Source organism: Urocampus carinirostris, chromosome 9, assembly GCF_059441175.1.
Source record: "Urocampus carinirostris isolate Australia breed hairy pipefish chromosome 9, RoL_Ucar_1.0, whole genome shotgun sequence".
Lineage (NCBI taxonomy): Eukaryota > Metazoa > Chordata > Actinopteri > Syngnathiformes > Syngnathidae > Urocampus > Urocampus carinirostris.
In genome coordinates this window covers 31,141,857-31,158,067 of record NC_142357.1, presented here as the reverse complement: position 1 = coordinate 31,158,067, position 16,211 = coordinate 31,141,857, and the positions used below count along the sequence as shown (strand labels likewise).

At 39.8% G+C, this 16,211-nt stretch overlaps 1 protein-coding gene across 2 annotated transcripts in view; it reads right to left on the bottom strand.

Annotated features, from left to right (window-relative positions):
- Window positions 1-3,203: 3,203 nt before the first annotated feature.
- rnf44 (ring finger protein 44) overlaps window positions 3,204-16,211 on the bottom strand; it is a 28,294-nt gene continuing 15,286 nt past the window's right edge. Inside the window, exons 4-12 of one of the 2 annotated variants that reach the window (XM_088343489.1) lie at window positions 15,066-15,288; window positions 13,356-13,523; window positions 10,790-10,963; window positions 10,542-10,703; window positions 8,334-8,449; window positions 8,155-8,242; window positions 5,588-5,709; window positions 3,474-3,573; window positions 3,204-3,391 (exon numbers count right to left, since the gene is read on the bottom strand). In XM_088343489.1, the coding sequence (XP_088199615.1) occupies window positions 3,329-3,391; window positions 3,474-3,573; window positions 5,588-5,709; window positions 8,155-8,242; window positions 8,334-8,449; window positions 10,542-10,703; window positions 10,790-10,963; window positions 13,356-13,523; window positions 15,066-15,288 (1,216 nt within the window). In that variant the 3' untranslated portion in view covers window positions 3,204-3,328. The remainder of the gene's footprint in view (window positions 3,392-3,473; window positions 3,574-5,587; window positions 5,710-8,154; window positions 8,243-8,333; window positions 8,450-10,541; window positions 10,704-10,789; window positions 10,964-13,355; window positions 13,524-15,065; window positions 15,289-16,211) is intronic. The other variant, XM_088343490.1, reaches the window with a different exon arrangement.

Below are 16,211 nucleotides of genomic sequence, written 5' to 3'. Positions count from 1 at the left end.
GTTCATTTTTTAACTACGGTCCTACTTAAAATTTGGAGTTTGACGTGTATAACCGTCGACGGCACTTATCCACTGCCATTGGCAAGTGTAAACTTTTCTTTTTTCATTAAAATTCAGGACTGCCCCAGAAAATTAGAATATAGTCACACCTCATTCATCAGGGTTAATAGGGACCAGAACCACCTGGAAATCCGTTAACTAGCACAACTCCCCTCATTTTTACACAGGCAAACCTTTTCGGGGACATATATGACGTAAATAAGTGTATGTCAAAACTGTAAATAGATATATTAGCATTATACCACATTTATAAGTAGGATAAGAGTATTAATGCCTGGCCTAAACAAACATTTTGCTTTATATCGACAGGCCCTGACAAAACCGGCACATGCAAGTCAACTGGGGATAATGGATCACGGTCACGCAAGTGCTGTTCATTTGGGACAAAAAGAACTAAAGAGCTGCCACACATGTCATGAATTTGCTCCCTCTGCAATAGTCGGATGGGGATAATAGATCATGGACGAACTGGTGCTGTTCAATTTAGGCAGAAAGGACAGAAAAGCAGAGTATGGCACAAATTTGCTCTTTTGGCCCCTGCTCTCGGCAATAGTCAATTGGGGATAATGGATCACGGTCACACAAGTGCCTTTCATTTAGGACAAAAAGAACGAAAGAGCTGACACACATATCAAAAATTTGCTCTCTCTGCAATAGTTGGCTGGGGATAATAGATTGTGGACGAACTGCTGCTGTTCAATTTAGGCAGAAAGGACAGTAAAACAGTATGGCACAAATTTGCTCTTTTGGCCCCTGCTCTCAGCAATTGTCAACTGGGGATAATGGATTGTTGCCACACTGGTGCCGTTCAGAAAAAACTTGTCGACAGGGGATAGTAGACCATGGCTGTATCAATGCAGTCCATTTTAGGCTGGCGATAATGGCACGCTTTAGGGGTCTGAATCGAAAGGAAAATATACTCAGCTGGCCCCTGCTACATAACAGTCAACCAGGGATAACAGATAATGGCCACATGGGTGCTGTCTTTTTGCCACCGCTCCAAGCTAGGGTTAAAGAAAGAATTGTGGCTTAAAAATGAAAAAAGGCAATTTTAGGTGAGCCACAATGGCGTCCTTCCGGAGCCAGAACTCAAAAGCAAAAGCCCCCTGTTGGGCCCCTGCACAGCAATAGTCAACAGGAGATAATGGATTGCTGCCACAACTTTGCATTTCATTTAAGGTGGTCCGTAACGGCACGGTTCACAACAAAAGGCGCTTTAATTTTCACAATATTCTGATTTTCTGAAACGGTCCTGAGGCTGGCAGTGAATGAGTAAAAGTAAGTACAGCAAACAAAATTTAACACGTTATATGGTCACGATATTCTAATTATTATCATATTCGTCGAATAATAATTAGCAAGCAAAATCTACTCGGTTTTATTTTTTACTTCAAATTGCTGAACAATAGTTTATTTTAGATACAGGGTTCGTACACTTTCTTCCTGGCCAGAGTTCAAGCACTTTTTAGGGACTTTCAAAGCTAACTTTCCAATTTCTCCAGTACCATTACAAGAAGAAATCCAGTGGGAATCATGTATTTTGAAGAGTCACAGATATATCTGTGATTTACATTTGCATTTATTATCAAGACACACATGATTTTTATATCTTGAGTTAATCGTGAATATAATCGTGGATCTGAATAATCTGCTTGGAAATATTTATGAGACAAATCTCTTCCCATGTTGGTCAAAATGCTGGTAATGTTACATTTTCAGTTGCATTACAGTTAACCACTGGGGAAATGATAACTTAATTTTTTTTTTTTGCGTGACCCATAATTAATCAGCAATCCTTGCACTAGTACACATTTCATAGTGCCCTGTTTGGATGTAGCATGAACTTGTACTTTTGGGCGATGTCGCTTTATATGACCATGCCATACAAACTAGTGCCAGCTGCTGTTAATTGACAGGGAAGAAATGCAGTGGCAAAGCAGTGTCGACTTGTGAAACATCGCCACAATTTCAAGCGTTTACAAATACTTCCCCCAAAACTCAAGCACTTTTTAATCCTTGGAAACACAATAGTAAAATTCAAGCATTTTCAAGGATTTCAAACACCCGTACGAACCCTGTATTTTTTTGTTTAAATTGCTGACCTATAGTTTCTCCGATTACATACAATTTTAGTCCATATTCAACAAACACAATAATCATCAGAACACCGCGTTGAAACGGGCCAAACAGACTATATAATCAATAATAGTTTTTTTTTCTGCGTCAACTTTCCTAATAAACCGATAAACTCGCTAGCAGAAGAACTACACAAACACCGATAGCGCACCCGACGCGTTCCTTCGACTCATTTTCTCCAAAAAGGATTACAAAGCAATAAATAAAACCTTATACAAACGGTGAAAACGACACAGCATCCGACAGAATTAGTAATAGGTTTGTGCTTGTCAAGGTCATATAAGAAGGCAGGTCTAACATGTGGAAAAAAGTAGGCGATCTCTATATATATCCGATTTGGCTCACGAACCGACTCAGGCGGCCGCCGTCTTCCTCAAACCGGAAGATGAGGGAAATAAAGTCCATTCAAAAGTCGCCTGGAGCAACGTATTGCTGTCCGCACGGACATCAACAGGCCGTCTTCCCAAGTAAGCAAGCCCCCCCCCCTTTGTTTTTTCTTTTTTTTTTTGTTCTACTCAAGTTAAATCGTTTTGGTGGTAATGCTTGGTTTAAATATTGCTAAGTCGGAATCAACAGTTCATGCAAATCCGAGCATGCCGCCCTGTCTCCAGTGGTTAGGCCAAACGTCGGCTCTGTGAACGGGACGGACGAGGTTCTTGGCGACCTCTTTCGTCTAAAAGCTCGAGCGCGACAACAAAAAAAAAGCGGGCCGAACGATCCACCGAGTATTGCAGGACGAAGATCGCCAGAAATCCCGTTTTTCGCCGACGCTGACATGCATCCGCGGGCGCTTCTACGCGTGTTTTTTTTCTCCGAGAGAGTCTTTAATTGCGTCCAGCCTTCCGTCCTCCCGCCATACTCAACTAATGCAACCCTGTAAACAAAAGCAGCAAATAATGCGCGCGGATGGGGAAACTCTTTGGAAGCGGCGAGGCCCGAGAAGCTCCGCCTTTTTCTTCTTTTTTTTTTTTTTCACAAGACTCGGGACGAATGAAGCACAGCAGAGGTACCGAGGGTTCCGAGAACCCTCCCAGATTGCTTATTATTCAGGAAGTGGGTGGTTAGTTTGTGGCGGGCGTCCGTAGCTTTAGGACTAACTCTTCAAAGCGGGCGACGTTTGTTTCCTCCCTGCTCACTCGCCGTCTCGGTGCACGTCCGAAGCGTCGGCTCGGCAGATTGGGCAAGTGCGATTGGTCTGGAAAAAGCCAAAAAAGAAATATATGAATATGAAAAAGGAGATGTTGACGGCGAAAAAGGAACGGCGGTCGCTCTCTTACCTTTAACCATTTGTCCACACATTTGGCGTGGAACTCGTGGTTGCAGGGTAATACCCGAAGTAGCTGCCTACACTCAAAGTCGCTAAAGCATACGACGCACCTGAAAAATACAAAACAGATACAGCAGAGGTCGCTAAACTTTTTGAAAGAAATTTCATAGAAAATCACAACGACCCACCACCGGCTACTTATGCAGTGTTCTCGTTTGCGTCCCCGCGTCCTAGACGCATCATTTTTGCTGGGGACGCATAGTCTCAAATCAACGTGCGTCCCTGGGACGCAACCTTTTTGACACAAAATTGTCATTATTACCCGATTACTTTTTTTTTTTCAAACAAAGATTTATCGCACTCCAAACTTTTCGTCAGGCAGATCCGCCATTGTTGTTTTGGTCTCGCAGTTTGAGATTTCGTCTGCACGCCCATCTCGGCAAACAAGATTTCGTTGTGTAGTGAAAGGAAGTCAGTCTTTTTTTAGAGAACCGGCTTTTTTGGCTCAACTCATTAAAAAGAGCCGGCTCTCAAACGGCTCACTTGTTTTGATGATTGATATTACGAATTATGTTGTATAAAGAAGTTAAGAAAAGAAGAAAGTATAAAAAAAATAGCTTTTGTACATTGTGATCTGACATTAGCGTAACATTAACATAGCTTCTAAGATCTCTTTTTTGATTTAAGAAAAAAAAATCCTATTGTTGGGTACTTAACAGTAAACAGATGGTCCCTTTAGAAGTTTCTACACCAGTTACAAAATACATATCCCACGTGAGCGCAACCTCTTAGGACTCGTGTTCTCAAAACGAATAGTACAATCAAGGCAATTAGGCAAGGTCTGATAAAAAGCAAAGAAATTAGCTTTTTAAATGTTTTATATTCATGAGGGAGTCTTTACAACTAACACCATGTTTTCCTTTGCAGATTTGAGTCAAGAAACTGACATCAGTGCCACTTTTCAGTTTGCATTGTCCTTAAAAGCAATATACTTGTGTCGGCTGCTTATGGAAAACCGAGAGTCCAAAAAAGCAATAAAAAAACAAATAACATTTGAAAAATAACAGGCAATTATGTAATATGGCTATTCATTTCAACATTATTAAATGTATTTACTATACAGACGCTCCCCTACTTAGGACTTACGTAAAACAGTGGCTTCTACTTCCTGGTTTGTGTGTATACACACTGCACTGTATCTCTGGCACGCTAAGAACTTCGACGTTTCTATCGTTTCATTTCTTGTGCATCCATTCAATATGGTTGGTGGAAAGTTTTTTTTTCTTCAATGAAAGTGGAATAAGAAAGCTTGATGCGGTTGAAAAATGGTTGGATCGCTTTTTTTTTTTTTGGCTACTTACGGAGAAGGAGGAAGCAGCCCAACTCTTGAAGCTCAACTTCCAAAAGTAAGTCGAACTTAACTTTATTTATCTTTGTCTTAAATATACTTAAATAAAACTTAAACATACAAAATATAGCACTGAAGCAACATACAAACAAATTCAACTTACGAACGATCGCTCGGAACGTACATTGTTTTTAAGTAAGGCAGCGTCTGTACTTCAAAATACACGTAAAGAACTTTGAATTTGAACAAATGTTACTACTATAACTTCTTTAATTAACATTGGTGCGTGACTTTGTGGCCACCCTGTATACTTTTCAATCTTGATCAATGATTTGATATTTTTTACATTTAAAAAGATAATACTTTTCCAAATTATATACTTTCATTTAAATTTTATGGTTTATTAAAATAACCCCCCCCCCCAAAAAAACGCAATATTTTAATAACGTCTGTTTACAGAAAAACGATTCCTGCTGTGAATCAAACAACTGAAGGCGGTGTTACAAGACAAACATGACCAATATCCAGGAGAACAAATCAATCTTGAAGATCCTCATCGACCAACTTAAATTGAAACTCCGAGTCGTTCTTCCATAAACGGCGAACAGCGTTCAAATAAAAGAATTGCAACATCGATTTACAGTATTTACACATCACATGGTAGCCCTACATGTTATGGAGCAGTCGGTATTCAGATGAAAAAAGTAAACCAATTGGTCCAGAAGATGAAAAAAAATCTTAGGAACCAAGGAAAATAAGGTAAAGAGGAGGCTTACAGCGTTTGCTCTGACAGATGATTCTCTGAGCTGAACCTGTAGGATGGAAGTTGCTCAATGTCGGCCTTGGTGAGTCCACGTGGTTTGGCTTCGCCCAGCCTTTCGGCCAGGTTCAGTAAAGCCTGCAAAAACAAAAGCACAGTTTTATGGTTTGGCTAACAAATTGTAAGGTTCCGGGAGCATTATTGAAACACTACCTACGTGAATAAGGCTCAACCCTTTACCTCTTTACCTAATTCAACCCTTTACTCAAGCAAATGAGAATAAGAAAGTCTCAAATTTCTGAAAAGCGTAGTGTAAGGTTTAAGAGAGAGACAAAAGCCCCTTTTGCACCAAGTCAGGTCTGGAGCTTCCTTTTGTTTCTCTTTTGCTACGCCCCCTTGGTATTACCAACCAGCTGGAAGCAATCATGGAAGGTGATACACCAAATATGTTTATTTTGTGTTGTGCTATGAAACGTAAATTCCTATAGAGGGCGCTGTGAAAAATGGAAAGCACCGAGGCACAAGAGAAGTTTTCGCTCGCCTTGGGATCAAGAGATCGTAAGTTCGATTCCCGGCTCCTCCGTGTTACATGTCGAAGTGTCCTTGGGTAAGACACTGAACCCCTAATAACCCCAATAAGCAGGTTAGCACCTTACATGGCTGCACGGCCGCTGTTGGGAAATGTGAAGCACATTGTAAAGCGCTTTGGGAAGTCTTGAGTTGAAAAGCGCTACATAAATGCAGATCATTTCATTTAATTTCATTGCTGTAAAGATCATGCTATGAGGCTCTTTAACTCCACCCGGGGAAGTAAAAGCGCACAATAAACCCCACCCCCACATTTGCATATTACCCTATTTTTATTACAGTGTGTATTTTCCGTACCACTATTTAAATACTCGAAATCAACACATTATATTGGGTATTTTTGTATTCTATATCTTTTATTTTGTTATTTTATTTTCCAACAAAAGGATACTGCTGGAAGAGTGAATTTCCCTATGGGGATGAATAAAGTATCTATCAGGAAGAATAAAAGAGTGAAGCGCAGGAATAGTCTGACGGCACACATTTTATTAATAAAAACTAGTTTATTGCTGTAACCAGTTCCAATGTTACTGTTGAGTAAATAATTTGTTGTATGTTACAATAAATAATTGAATGATTGATTTGTTTCTTTACTATGATTTGAACAATGAGAATGATAAGTAAAAAAATAATTCTGTTTTCTACTATCGGACACCTGCAACTCAGTTTTCTGAGGATGGTAGTTTTTTGTTATTTCATCTATTATTATTGCATACAGTTTGTTGGGCTCACTGATCATTGTTCTGACTATTATTTCACACTGTGGTTCATTGTTTTGATGAAAGTCACTATTTACACCATTGGTCAAACATGTCGCTGTTTTTTAATTCTACTTTTTGCAACCTTGAAGATTTCACGAAAAGGGCTTCGAGCAGGGCCTTCAAACAGGGTGGGATTTCCTATCTAAACGCTTCTCTCCCTGTTCTGCTTTCGAGTTCAGAACCAAGGTTTTCTCCTTATTTTGAGTGTCCGGGAAAAGAAAGGTAAACAAGACCAAATGGGTGAGTGAAAGGGGAAGTAATGGGATTGAGCCTAAATCAGTTTTATTGATTATTTCATTATTTTTTTTAGATATTTAAAACAATTTTGAGGATAGTTTATCACTGGTTTGGCAGTTTGTACGCAACATTGGGTGAAGTGCTGTCTAAATAAGGACAAGTATCGACTTATACAGGGTTCCTACAGCTTAAGGCAAGTTCAGTTCAAGACTTCTTGAGATTTTGAATACCTTTCAAAATCAGATTCAAGACCTAGTTGACAAAAAAGAAAAAAAAAAACACAGAGAAAAACAAATCAACCCCACATGAATTAGAGGCAATTTTTTGAAGGAGGGAAAAAAGGCAAATATTTGAAAAATAATGTTCATTCAAAAAAAAAAAAAAAAACACATTTTGGTCCAGTTGAAATCTTTCATCTAAAAAACATCGCACTCTCCAAAGTTTTAGACATGGATAACAAAAACATAAAAAGGATATTTACAGTACATCATCAATCCTCAGTCAAAACTGGCAAATAACTACAAATTCCAAAGAACTCTTCTACTACATTCAGCATTTTTATTAGGAAGCATGAAAAAAAAAACCGACTTTTTAACGAAATGTTTTTAGTTTAAACAAATATAAATCTTATCAATGTGTTCACATTTATTAAAACTTTTGAAAATTAGATTTAAGACTTGTTACTGCCAATAAGGGCCTTATTTTTGGAATGATTAATTTAAAGCTAATCAAAGATCCGTATTAGGGATTTATTTACCATTTTGTCCAGTTTAAAACTTTTTGCCATCTTCATGAACAATTTTTAGTGTAGCATCAGAAAAACGTTATAATTGCTAAATTTTATTAAATCTTTCTGTTCAAAGTTTTAAGACTTTCCAAAATTTGATTTAAGACATTTTATACCAATTAAAGTCACGTTTTCAGAATAATAAAAATCTATGCCTTTTAAGACTCTAAGGACCCGCGGGAACCCTGTTATAAAACTCGTCAAACTCGCCTCATAGTTCTCCATTTCCACATCATCCACATCAAGGTCGAGGCTGATTGCTGGGCCAACTGCGGTTGGAGGCACAGGAAGCATTGAGCTGCACAAACAAATAACAATGGAACGCAGTCTTTGAAAACAAGAATTGTCATCTGTTGACGAGTCGATTCTCTTTCTTGCTGCGGACTTACAGGAAGTAAGGGAGAAAGCCTGGGTAGTAAGATGGAGGTGGCGGAGGAGGAGGGAGAGGCTGCTGCAGCCGGTATCTCTGCCCACTCGCTCGCCGGGGCAGCATGTGGTGATATGGCTAGTGGGAGAAATGAATAGGACAGTAGAGAGTTAATACAGTGGTACCTCTTACGAGATTATTACTTCCAGGACCGTGCTCGTAGCTCAAATTACTCGTGTATTGAGCGAAATCAGGGATTTTGTGGCACTGCGATTTACGTATGCAATTTTTCATCTTGTGTGTGCATTTATCGTGACATGATTTTAATATCTTGAGAAATCGCGAATATATATTTTTAGACATATGGGAAGGGATCGAAGTGTTTTGTAAAAATGACAGAAATATTTACATTTCAATACACACGAACCGTACGGGAAGCGTCATAGGACAATACATTACAAAGTAATGCCAACTGCCGTTAATGAACGAATGAAAACTTTATTTAAAATGAAATAAAAACAGGACAAAAACAATGACTCGACAACAAAAATAATGTTAACATAACATGTTCGAAAAGGGGTAGTAAGAAGCAGGCACTTATTTTCCCTACCCCTTCATCTTCCCTATTAATTACATTTTACAGATAGCTCCTCTTTTGTGACTAATATAACAAAATCTCACAGATATACATATTACATAGTAATAATAAAAATAGTCAGATATTTTATACACTAATCATCGTAGTACCCATCTATGAACTTTATAATGCTACTAGTAACTAAATATCATTGTGGTACCAATGATAACAACAACAATAGCAATAATAACAGTTATGATATAATAATAGTAACAGTAACAACAAGGTTAACTATAGTTGTAAATACAGTACTTCTAATCTGTAGTATCACTCATACGCCATTTTCTTCTTCTCTGTATTCTGCCAGTAATGTTTTTTTGTATTTAGATTTGAACACGTGAATAGTTGGACATTGTTTGATCTCGTCTTGTAAATTGTTCCAAGGTTGGACTTCACACACAGAAACACACGTACTTTTCCTGGTAGTTCGCACATTTGGGATTTGGAATTTCCTACAGCCCCTTAAGTTATAATTTCACTTTTCCGAGTAAATCATTTTTGGGTGTTTTCTGGCACTATGTTTTTGTTGACCTTAAATAGCAGTTGTGAAGTGAAACATTTTACTAAATTATCCAATTTTAATAATTTGGACTGCAAGAATAAAATATTAGTATGATCCCAATATCCTACTCTGTGTATGGTTCTAATTGCACAAGGGAAGAAGAAATGCGATGTCAAAACAAACTAATACCAACTGCCGTTAATCACAAGGGAAGAACAAAAGTCAAAGCGAAGCCACAAGAGAGGAGTGTCAGCGTGATTTTTGAGAAGACTTGTTGAGAAACACGGCAACAATTTCAAGCATTTTAGGGCGGCAGTGGATCAGGGGGTAGAGCGCTCATTTTGGGATCAAGAGATCGCAGTTCGAATACCGGCTCCTCCGTGTCACATGTCAAAGTGTCCTTGGGTAAGATACCGAACCCCTAATACCCCCAATAAGCAGGTTAGCGCCTTACATGGCTGCACGGCAGCTATTGGGAAATGTGAAGCACACTGTAAAGCGCTTTGGGAAGTCTTGACTTGGAAAGCGCTACATAAATGCAGATCATTTCATTTTTTTGTCACCAGCTCGGTAGCCTAGATGGTAGGCCGCCCGCTGCGAGACTGGGAGGTCACTGGCTCAAGCCCCGGCCGAGTCATACCCAAGACCCACAACATTGGTACTCATTGCCTCCCTACTTGGCGCTCGGCATTTAAGGGTTGGAATTGGGGGGTTTGGTCACCTAATGACTCCCAACACAGCAAGTTGGGTCTAAAATGGCGGCGCCCTGCTACAGTTTAACTGTACGGGTCAGGTGTATCGACATTTCGTTTTGTGTGCATGGTTACAAAGAATGACAGTAAAAGTAAATTCTATTCTATTCTTAAAGCACTTTACCCACAATTCAAAACACTTTTCAGCCCTTGAAAACACAACACTAAAACTCAAGCATTTCAGAGAACTTTGAACACCCTATGCTCATTACATAAACAATTTGAGCTACAAGCGCAATCCTGGAACGAATGAACCTCTTGTGAATAGGTACGACTGTACAAACTAAAAAGTACAAAGTAACAACACGATCGCACGGGACATTTCTCAGGCTGTCTTACCACTCCAAAGGGAAGCTCCTGATGCAGATGCTCTTGAGGAAGATACTGTATGGGCAGAGAAGGAGGCAGCGCTGGTGGGTGATGTGACGGAGGGTAGGAGAAGGTTCCTAGCGGGTGCTGGTCCCCTCTTAGGTCAACTTCATTCTCTACCCTCTGCAGAGGCTGGATGTGAGAGGCGGTACGAATGAAACGGCGTAAGGATCGAACAGAGATTGCGCGGTCGTTACTGTTCCGTGCCGACAACTCACCATGCGTGGGTGCTGAGGCTGTAAAGGGACAAACTGGCTCAAAGGAGCAAGGTGCGGCGGCTGGTGGGGAGGGACGGATTGGGTCGGGTGCAATACAAAATGTTCGCTGGAGATCAGGGGCGGGAAAGCTTGGTAAGACACCGGCATGTGCTGCATGGTACATGCTTGAATGAGCTGAGGGGAGAAAAAAAGGCAGAGAGACTTTTATGCAACAATCCTACTTGCGGTATTTTCGAACAACTCCAAAAGATGCTATTTAAGACCGGTAACATTGAGTTCTGACTCATTTAGCTGATTAAACAACATTTCCTTATTTGTGTATAATGCGCACTCTAACAAAGGCCCCTAATTTTCACCTTTCTTAGCTCAAATTAAGCATGGTCGGCCACAAAAGCAGAGTTGAAAATCATCGCTAGCCCAGTTGAACAATATTCCTGACCACTTTTGCGCAACATTGGATGCAACGGGATTCAAACCCAGCTCGCGGCTATGAAGGCCCCGGATCTTAAACACTAGGGTGGATGATGCAAGAAAAGGCATTAGATTTGATCTCATCATCACACTACTTTTACTCACTGTACCACGTCGTACAATTTCACCTGGACTGAACTCTTTCCCATAATGGTCCATTATGACATTGCACAATGTGGCACAGAGTGTAAAAATAGTGTGATGAGATAAAATCCAAACAGTGTTGGCACACCTTTTCCGTGGCCAAATTCAAGCACTTTCTAAGGACTTTCAAAGCCAGTTTTCCAATGAATCCAGTACAGTTCAAAGAAGAAATAATCAATTATTATATTCTTAATAATAACTATTATTGATCGTCATTATCATTATTGATCCCTCAAACAATAACGAGCCAAAGAAAGTAAATTCTCAAGTGTAGCTTAAATTTTCAGTTGCAAGAGGTTCCATTACAATTTACCACTGGGAAACAGTATCTTAGTATTTTGCATGGCTCCTAATAAATAAACCTTACAATAATACGCATTTGATAGTGCACTGTTTATGTGTCGAATACACCTATCCTCTTGAGTGCCACCCATAGGGGGCGATGACGCATCATAGGACAATGCCGGCTCTCATGTGCGGCTGCTTTTCAAGGTTTTTTTTAATTTCCTAAAGCTGAGGTATTTGGGTTTTTCCTTGCCATCATGTAGGTTTTAGATCAGGGGATAGTGTAATGGTAGTCTGTACAGCCCTTTGAGACTTCTTATGATCGAGGACTAGACAAATAGACATGCCTTGACAAAGCGAAGCCACCGGAACACGGTGTTGTCATCATTTTCAAGCAGACTTGTTGAGAAACATGGCCACAATTTCAAGCATTTACAAGCACTTCACTAAAATTCCAGCACTCTTAAATGCTTAAAAACACAACATTAAAATTCAAGCATTTTCAAGGATTTCGAGCACCTCTACAAACCCTGTATTTAGTACTACGGACATATCGATGGGGTGCCCATTGTAGGTCCCAGAGAACCCCTGAGTAACCCAATGCTTAATAATATATGTGATGGGTGATTAATATTTTTTAGGAAACTTCAATCCCAACTGGTATGAGAAATCATTGAGACGATCATTGTCTTTAAATATAAGATCCATTCCTCCAATGTTCTTTTAAATGTCTAATAATTAATACATGTAAAATCACCCAATGCAGATGTTTCAAGGTTCGACTAAGCGTATTTTAACCTCACTTCTGATAATTACAACCTGGTAATAACATAGTAATAACAATGTTATTCCAGAAATTCCTATCACACTACACAGCATCATCTCCAAACAGAAGAGGAGCTTCAGCGACAGACTGCTGTTACAGTCTTGTTCCACGGACAGACTGAGGAGATCATTTCTTCCTCATGCCACGAGGCTCTTTAACTCCACCCGGGGGAGTTAAAGCCCACAATAAACCCCCACCCCTACATTTTGCATATTACCCTATACTCTACAGCGAAACGTTATATTGGGTATTTTTTTATTTTATATCTTTATTTTATTTTTTTCAACACAAGGATACTGCTGGAAGTGTGAATTTCCCTATGGGGATGAATAAGCTATCTATCTATCATCTGTCTATCAAACTGGTAGCCCTCCTTGCTAATCAGTAACAAAATAAGTACATCTCAGCTTCATAAAGTTGGTGGTTCTCGCTTTAAATAAAATTTGAGCATTTCTACACCAGCTAGCCTTGTAAAAAATGTTGTGAGGAGAGGAATTTACCTTTGAGGCCCTTTGGTTCTATAGATTTTGACCCACTCATTCTTTCACACGCTGAGTTAACAGTGGACAATTTGCACGTTTCATTGAACAACCCCGCCCTTCCCCCCAAAAAACTCCATCAAAAACACATGTAGTGACACATTACATAAGACTAGCACTGGCGGTGTTGCCACAACGGATGTTCAGCGAACACCAAACAATGCCGACATATTTCCACCGAAAACAAACTCATGCTCCTAGTTCAGCTTCTTCACGAGACACATTGCGGCTTAAACTCTGCACGGACGGCTCGCAATCGTGAACGCCACTGACAATCGGGCTTCCCCCATTTCGAACTCACAGGAGGAGGAAGGCAGCAGAGCAGAGAGAGCTGTCCGCTGAACATTACCGAGCATGCTGGGAGCTGCTGAGTGTTGCACCCTGGCAAAGGCTGCCCGGTGTGGATGGGAAACCCGTGGGTCGTCACCGTCGTAACAGTGTATGAGATCGGGACAGATCCCTGGGCCATCTGAAATAACACAGAAATATAAATAAAGACCATATTTTTACCACTGTAAGGCGCAATCCCCCCAAAAATGTTCTTTTGTGATTTATTTAGCAAATATAAAGAGTTGAAAATACAGTTAGGGTTGCACAAAAAAATACAAAGTGCGTATTTGCGCAATGATGAATCAGCTGGAATACATAATCGATCACAATTGCATCATATTTGATGCAACGGGACCTGGATCCTGTCTACTAGACCGACAGGGATACAGACAACACATGAAAAGGCATTAGGTATTATCTCGTTATCACACTATTTTTAGCCACAGTACAAAATCGGTTATACAGACGCTCCCCTACTTACGACCATTCGATTTACGAAAAACGGTAGACACGAACATTTTTTGGGTGATGTCGAAAAATATTTTTGTATTGTGTGCACCTTTTTCCGAGTCCAGGACCTTAGTGTAGTGCTTCTTTCCGCCGCTACCGGTGTGTAGCGCTGTGAGAGCTCACCCAGCATCCACCCGGAAGAAAAAATATCCGCTTCCTCTTCCTAGTTTGTGTGTTAACATACTACGTATACTGTATCTGCAGCGCGCTAAGAACCTTGACATTTTTATTGTTTAATATCTCCTGCATCCATTCACTATCGTTGGTGTAAAGTGTAAAGAAGAGGCGAGTCTTTTTTTAAATGAAAGTGGAATAAGAAAGCTTGATGCGGTTGAGAAAATGACTGGATTGCTTTTTTTCAGCCACTTTTTACTACGGAGGTGGAAGAAGCCTAACTCTTGAAGCCCATTTCCTAAAAGTAAGTTAAACTTAACTTTATTTATCTTTATAGAGTACATTATTTTATTAAATGTTTATTCTTTAGTACAAAACAATACAGGTTACTTATACAAACCTTAAACATACAAAATATAGCACTGAAGCAACTTACAAACAAATCAAACTTACGGACGATCCTCCGGAATCTCGTTCGTAAGTAGGGCAGCGTCTGTACTATTAGGCCAGGCGGTGACAATATTGTCAGACATTAAACCGGTCTGTGGTACAGCCAACTTTCAAAAACTTAAGTCCATGAGGTTCTGAATTGAATGACGAGAAAGGCATTGTGGGGAGTTACTCGGTTGTTCCGAACTAAATGAAGAGAACAGATTTGTGGGAAGGAATTCGGTTGCCCTGAAATATATAAACGCATATCTCTCGTCTTCTAGGGGATTGGATACAACGTTCTTTCGCCACAAACTGGGTTTAATTCCAGTTTCATTCAATTATATGAAACTGGGAACAACCATAATGTATAAAATAAAAAACAAAAAACAATTTAAAAACAATTAAATGATAAAATAAATACACTTATGGCATGGCACAGACTAACCATCTGAGAAAAAGGAAACCAAAGGAGGCTCTGACAATTCTAATTTGATTCATTTATCTAAAAACCAAAGGATGACCATTAGAGAGTAGACATTTATTCGGGTCCATTAGTTTTTTTGGGTGTATCTTATGGTCCTGAAAATATGGTAAAATGAAAAAAAAAGAAGCCGACATTCCTTACCTGCTCGTGTAGATCCACCATGATGGGGTTCTGCTGGGGCAGGTGGGCCGCAGGGTGAAGCATGCGTGGCGCTGTGCTGGTGTGGCTGTATTGTCGGGATTCATCTAAAGGGACCTGTTGGTGATGCTGGGAGAAAAGCAGATGATGGAGATTCTCATCCTGGACCAGAGAAGTGTGCAGCACAGGCCGGTCTCGGAGGCCCCACTGGCGTCTCACTGGTGGGCTGGAATGAACAAAGCATTTATTTTTAACGAATCAAACAAGTCATTCTGTGTACAAGAGGAGATTATGTGATCCTAAATTCAAGGTGGGGATTTGACTAAATTTTGCCTTTGAATCCTTTTCTATAAATTGTCAGTCTGTCCGTCATGATACTTTTATTGTGATGCTAGTCGCTAATGGTAGCAGCAACATTAGCCAGTCACGTTAAAGCTAGGCTAACTAAAGCGGCAACCATTTGCCTCTACAGGGTTTTGCTAGCTGCTATTGCAAGTGGCCATGTAAAGTCACATTACCATTAGGATAACTCAAATTGCAACCGTTTGCTTCTACTAAGCTTTGCTAGCCTCCGGAGCTGGCCAACTTTGAAAATAACATTTCAGAAGATTTGGAGGACATTTTCCTAGTAGCATTTAAGAGTGCCATTTTAGGTTGAAAGTGGTTCTTAGACAATGACAATAGCATCACTTTAAAACAATGTAATTAACAAAGAAGCCATCATTAATAACAATAGAACAAATTTCCTAGGATTATTAACTGTTTAATGTTTGTAAAAATATTTCTATATGATTATTTCTAACAGCATTTTCAATACAAAAATGACAAATGTTTTTTTTTCCAATAGTAAAGGAGGACTTTGTAATTTGCTACACACTGGTGCCGTAAACAATGCAACATTTGTAGTATTTGGAAGTTCTGTACACAGAAGCAACACTAGTCACCTAAGCATTAGGCTACCTAGCAGGAACCATTTGCATCTAGTGAACTTTCCTAGCGGCAAGTGGTTACCGTATTTTCCGCACTATAAGGCGCACCTAAAAGTCTTAATTTTTTTCAAAAGCTGACCATGCACCTTATAACACAGTGCGCCTTATATATGGCTCAATATTAAATTCGCAAGGTCTCGCAACTTACTCTACAGCCGCC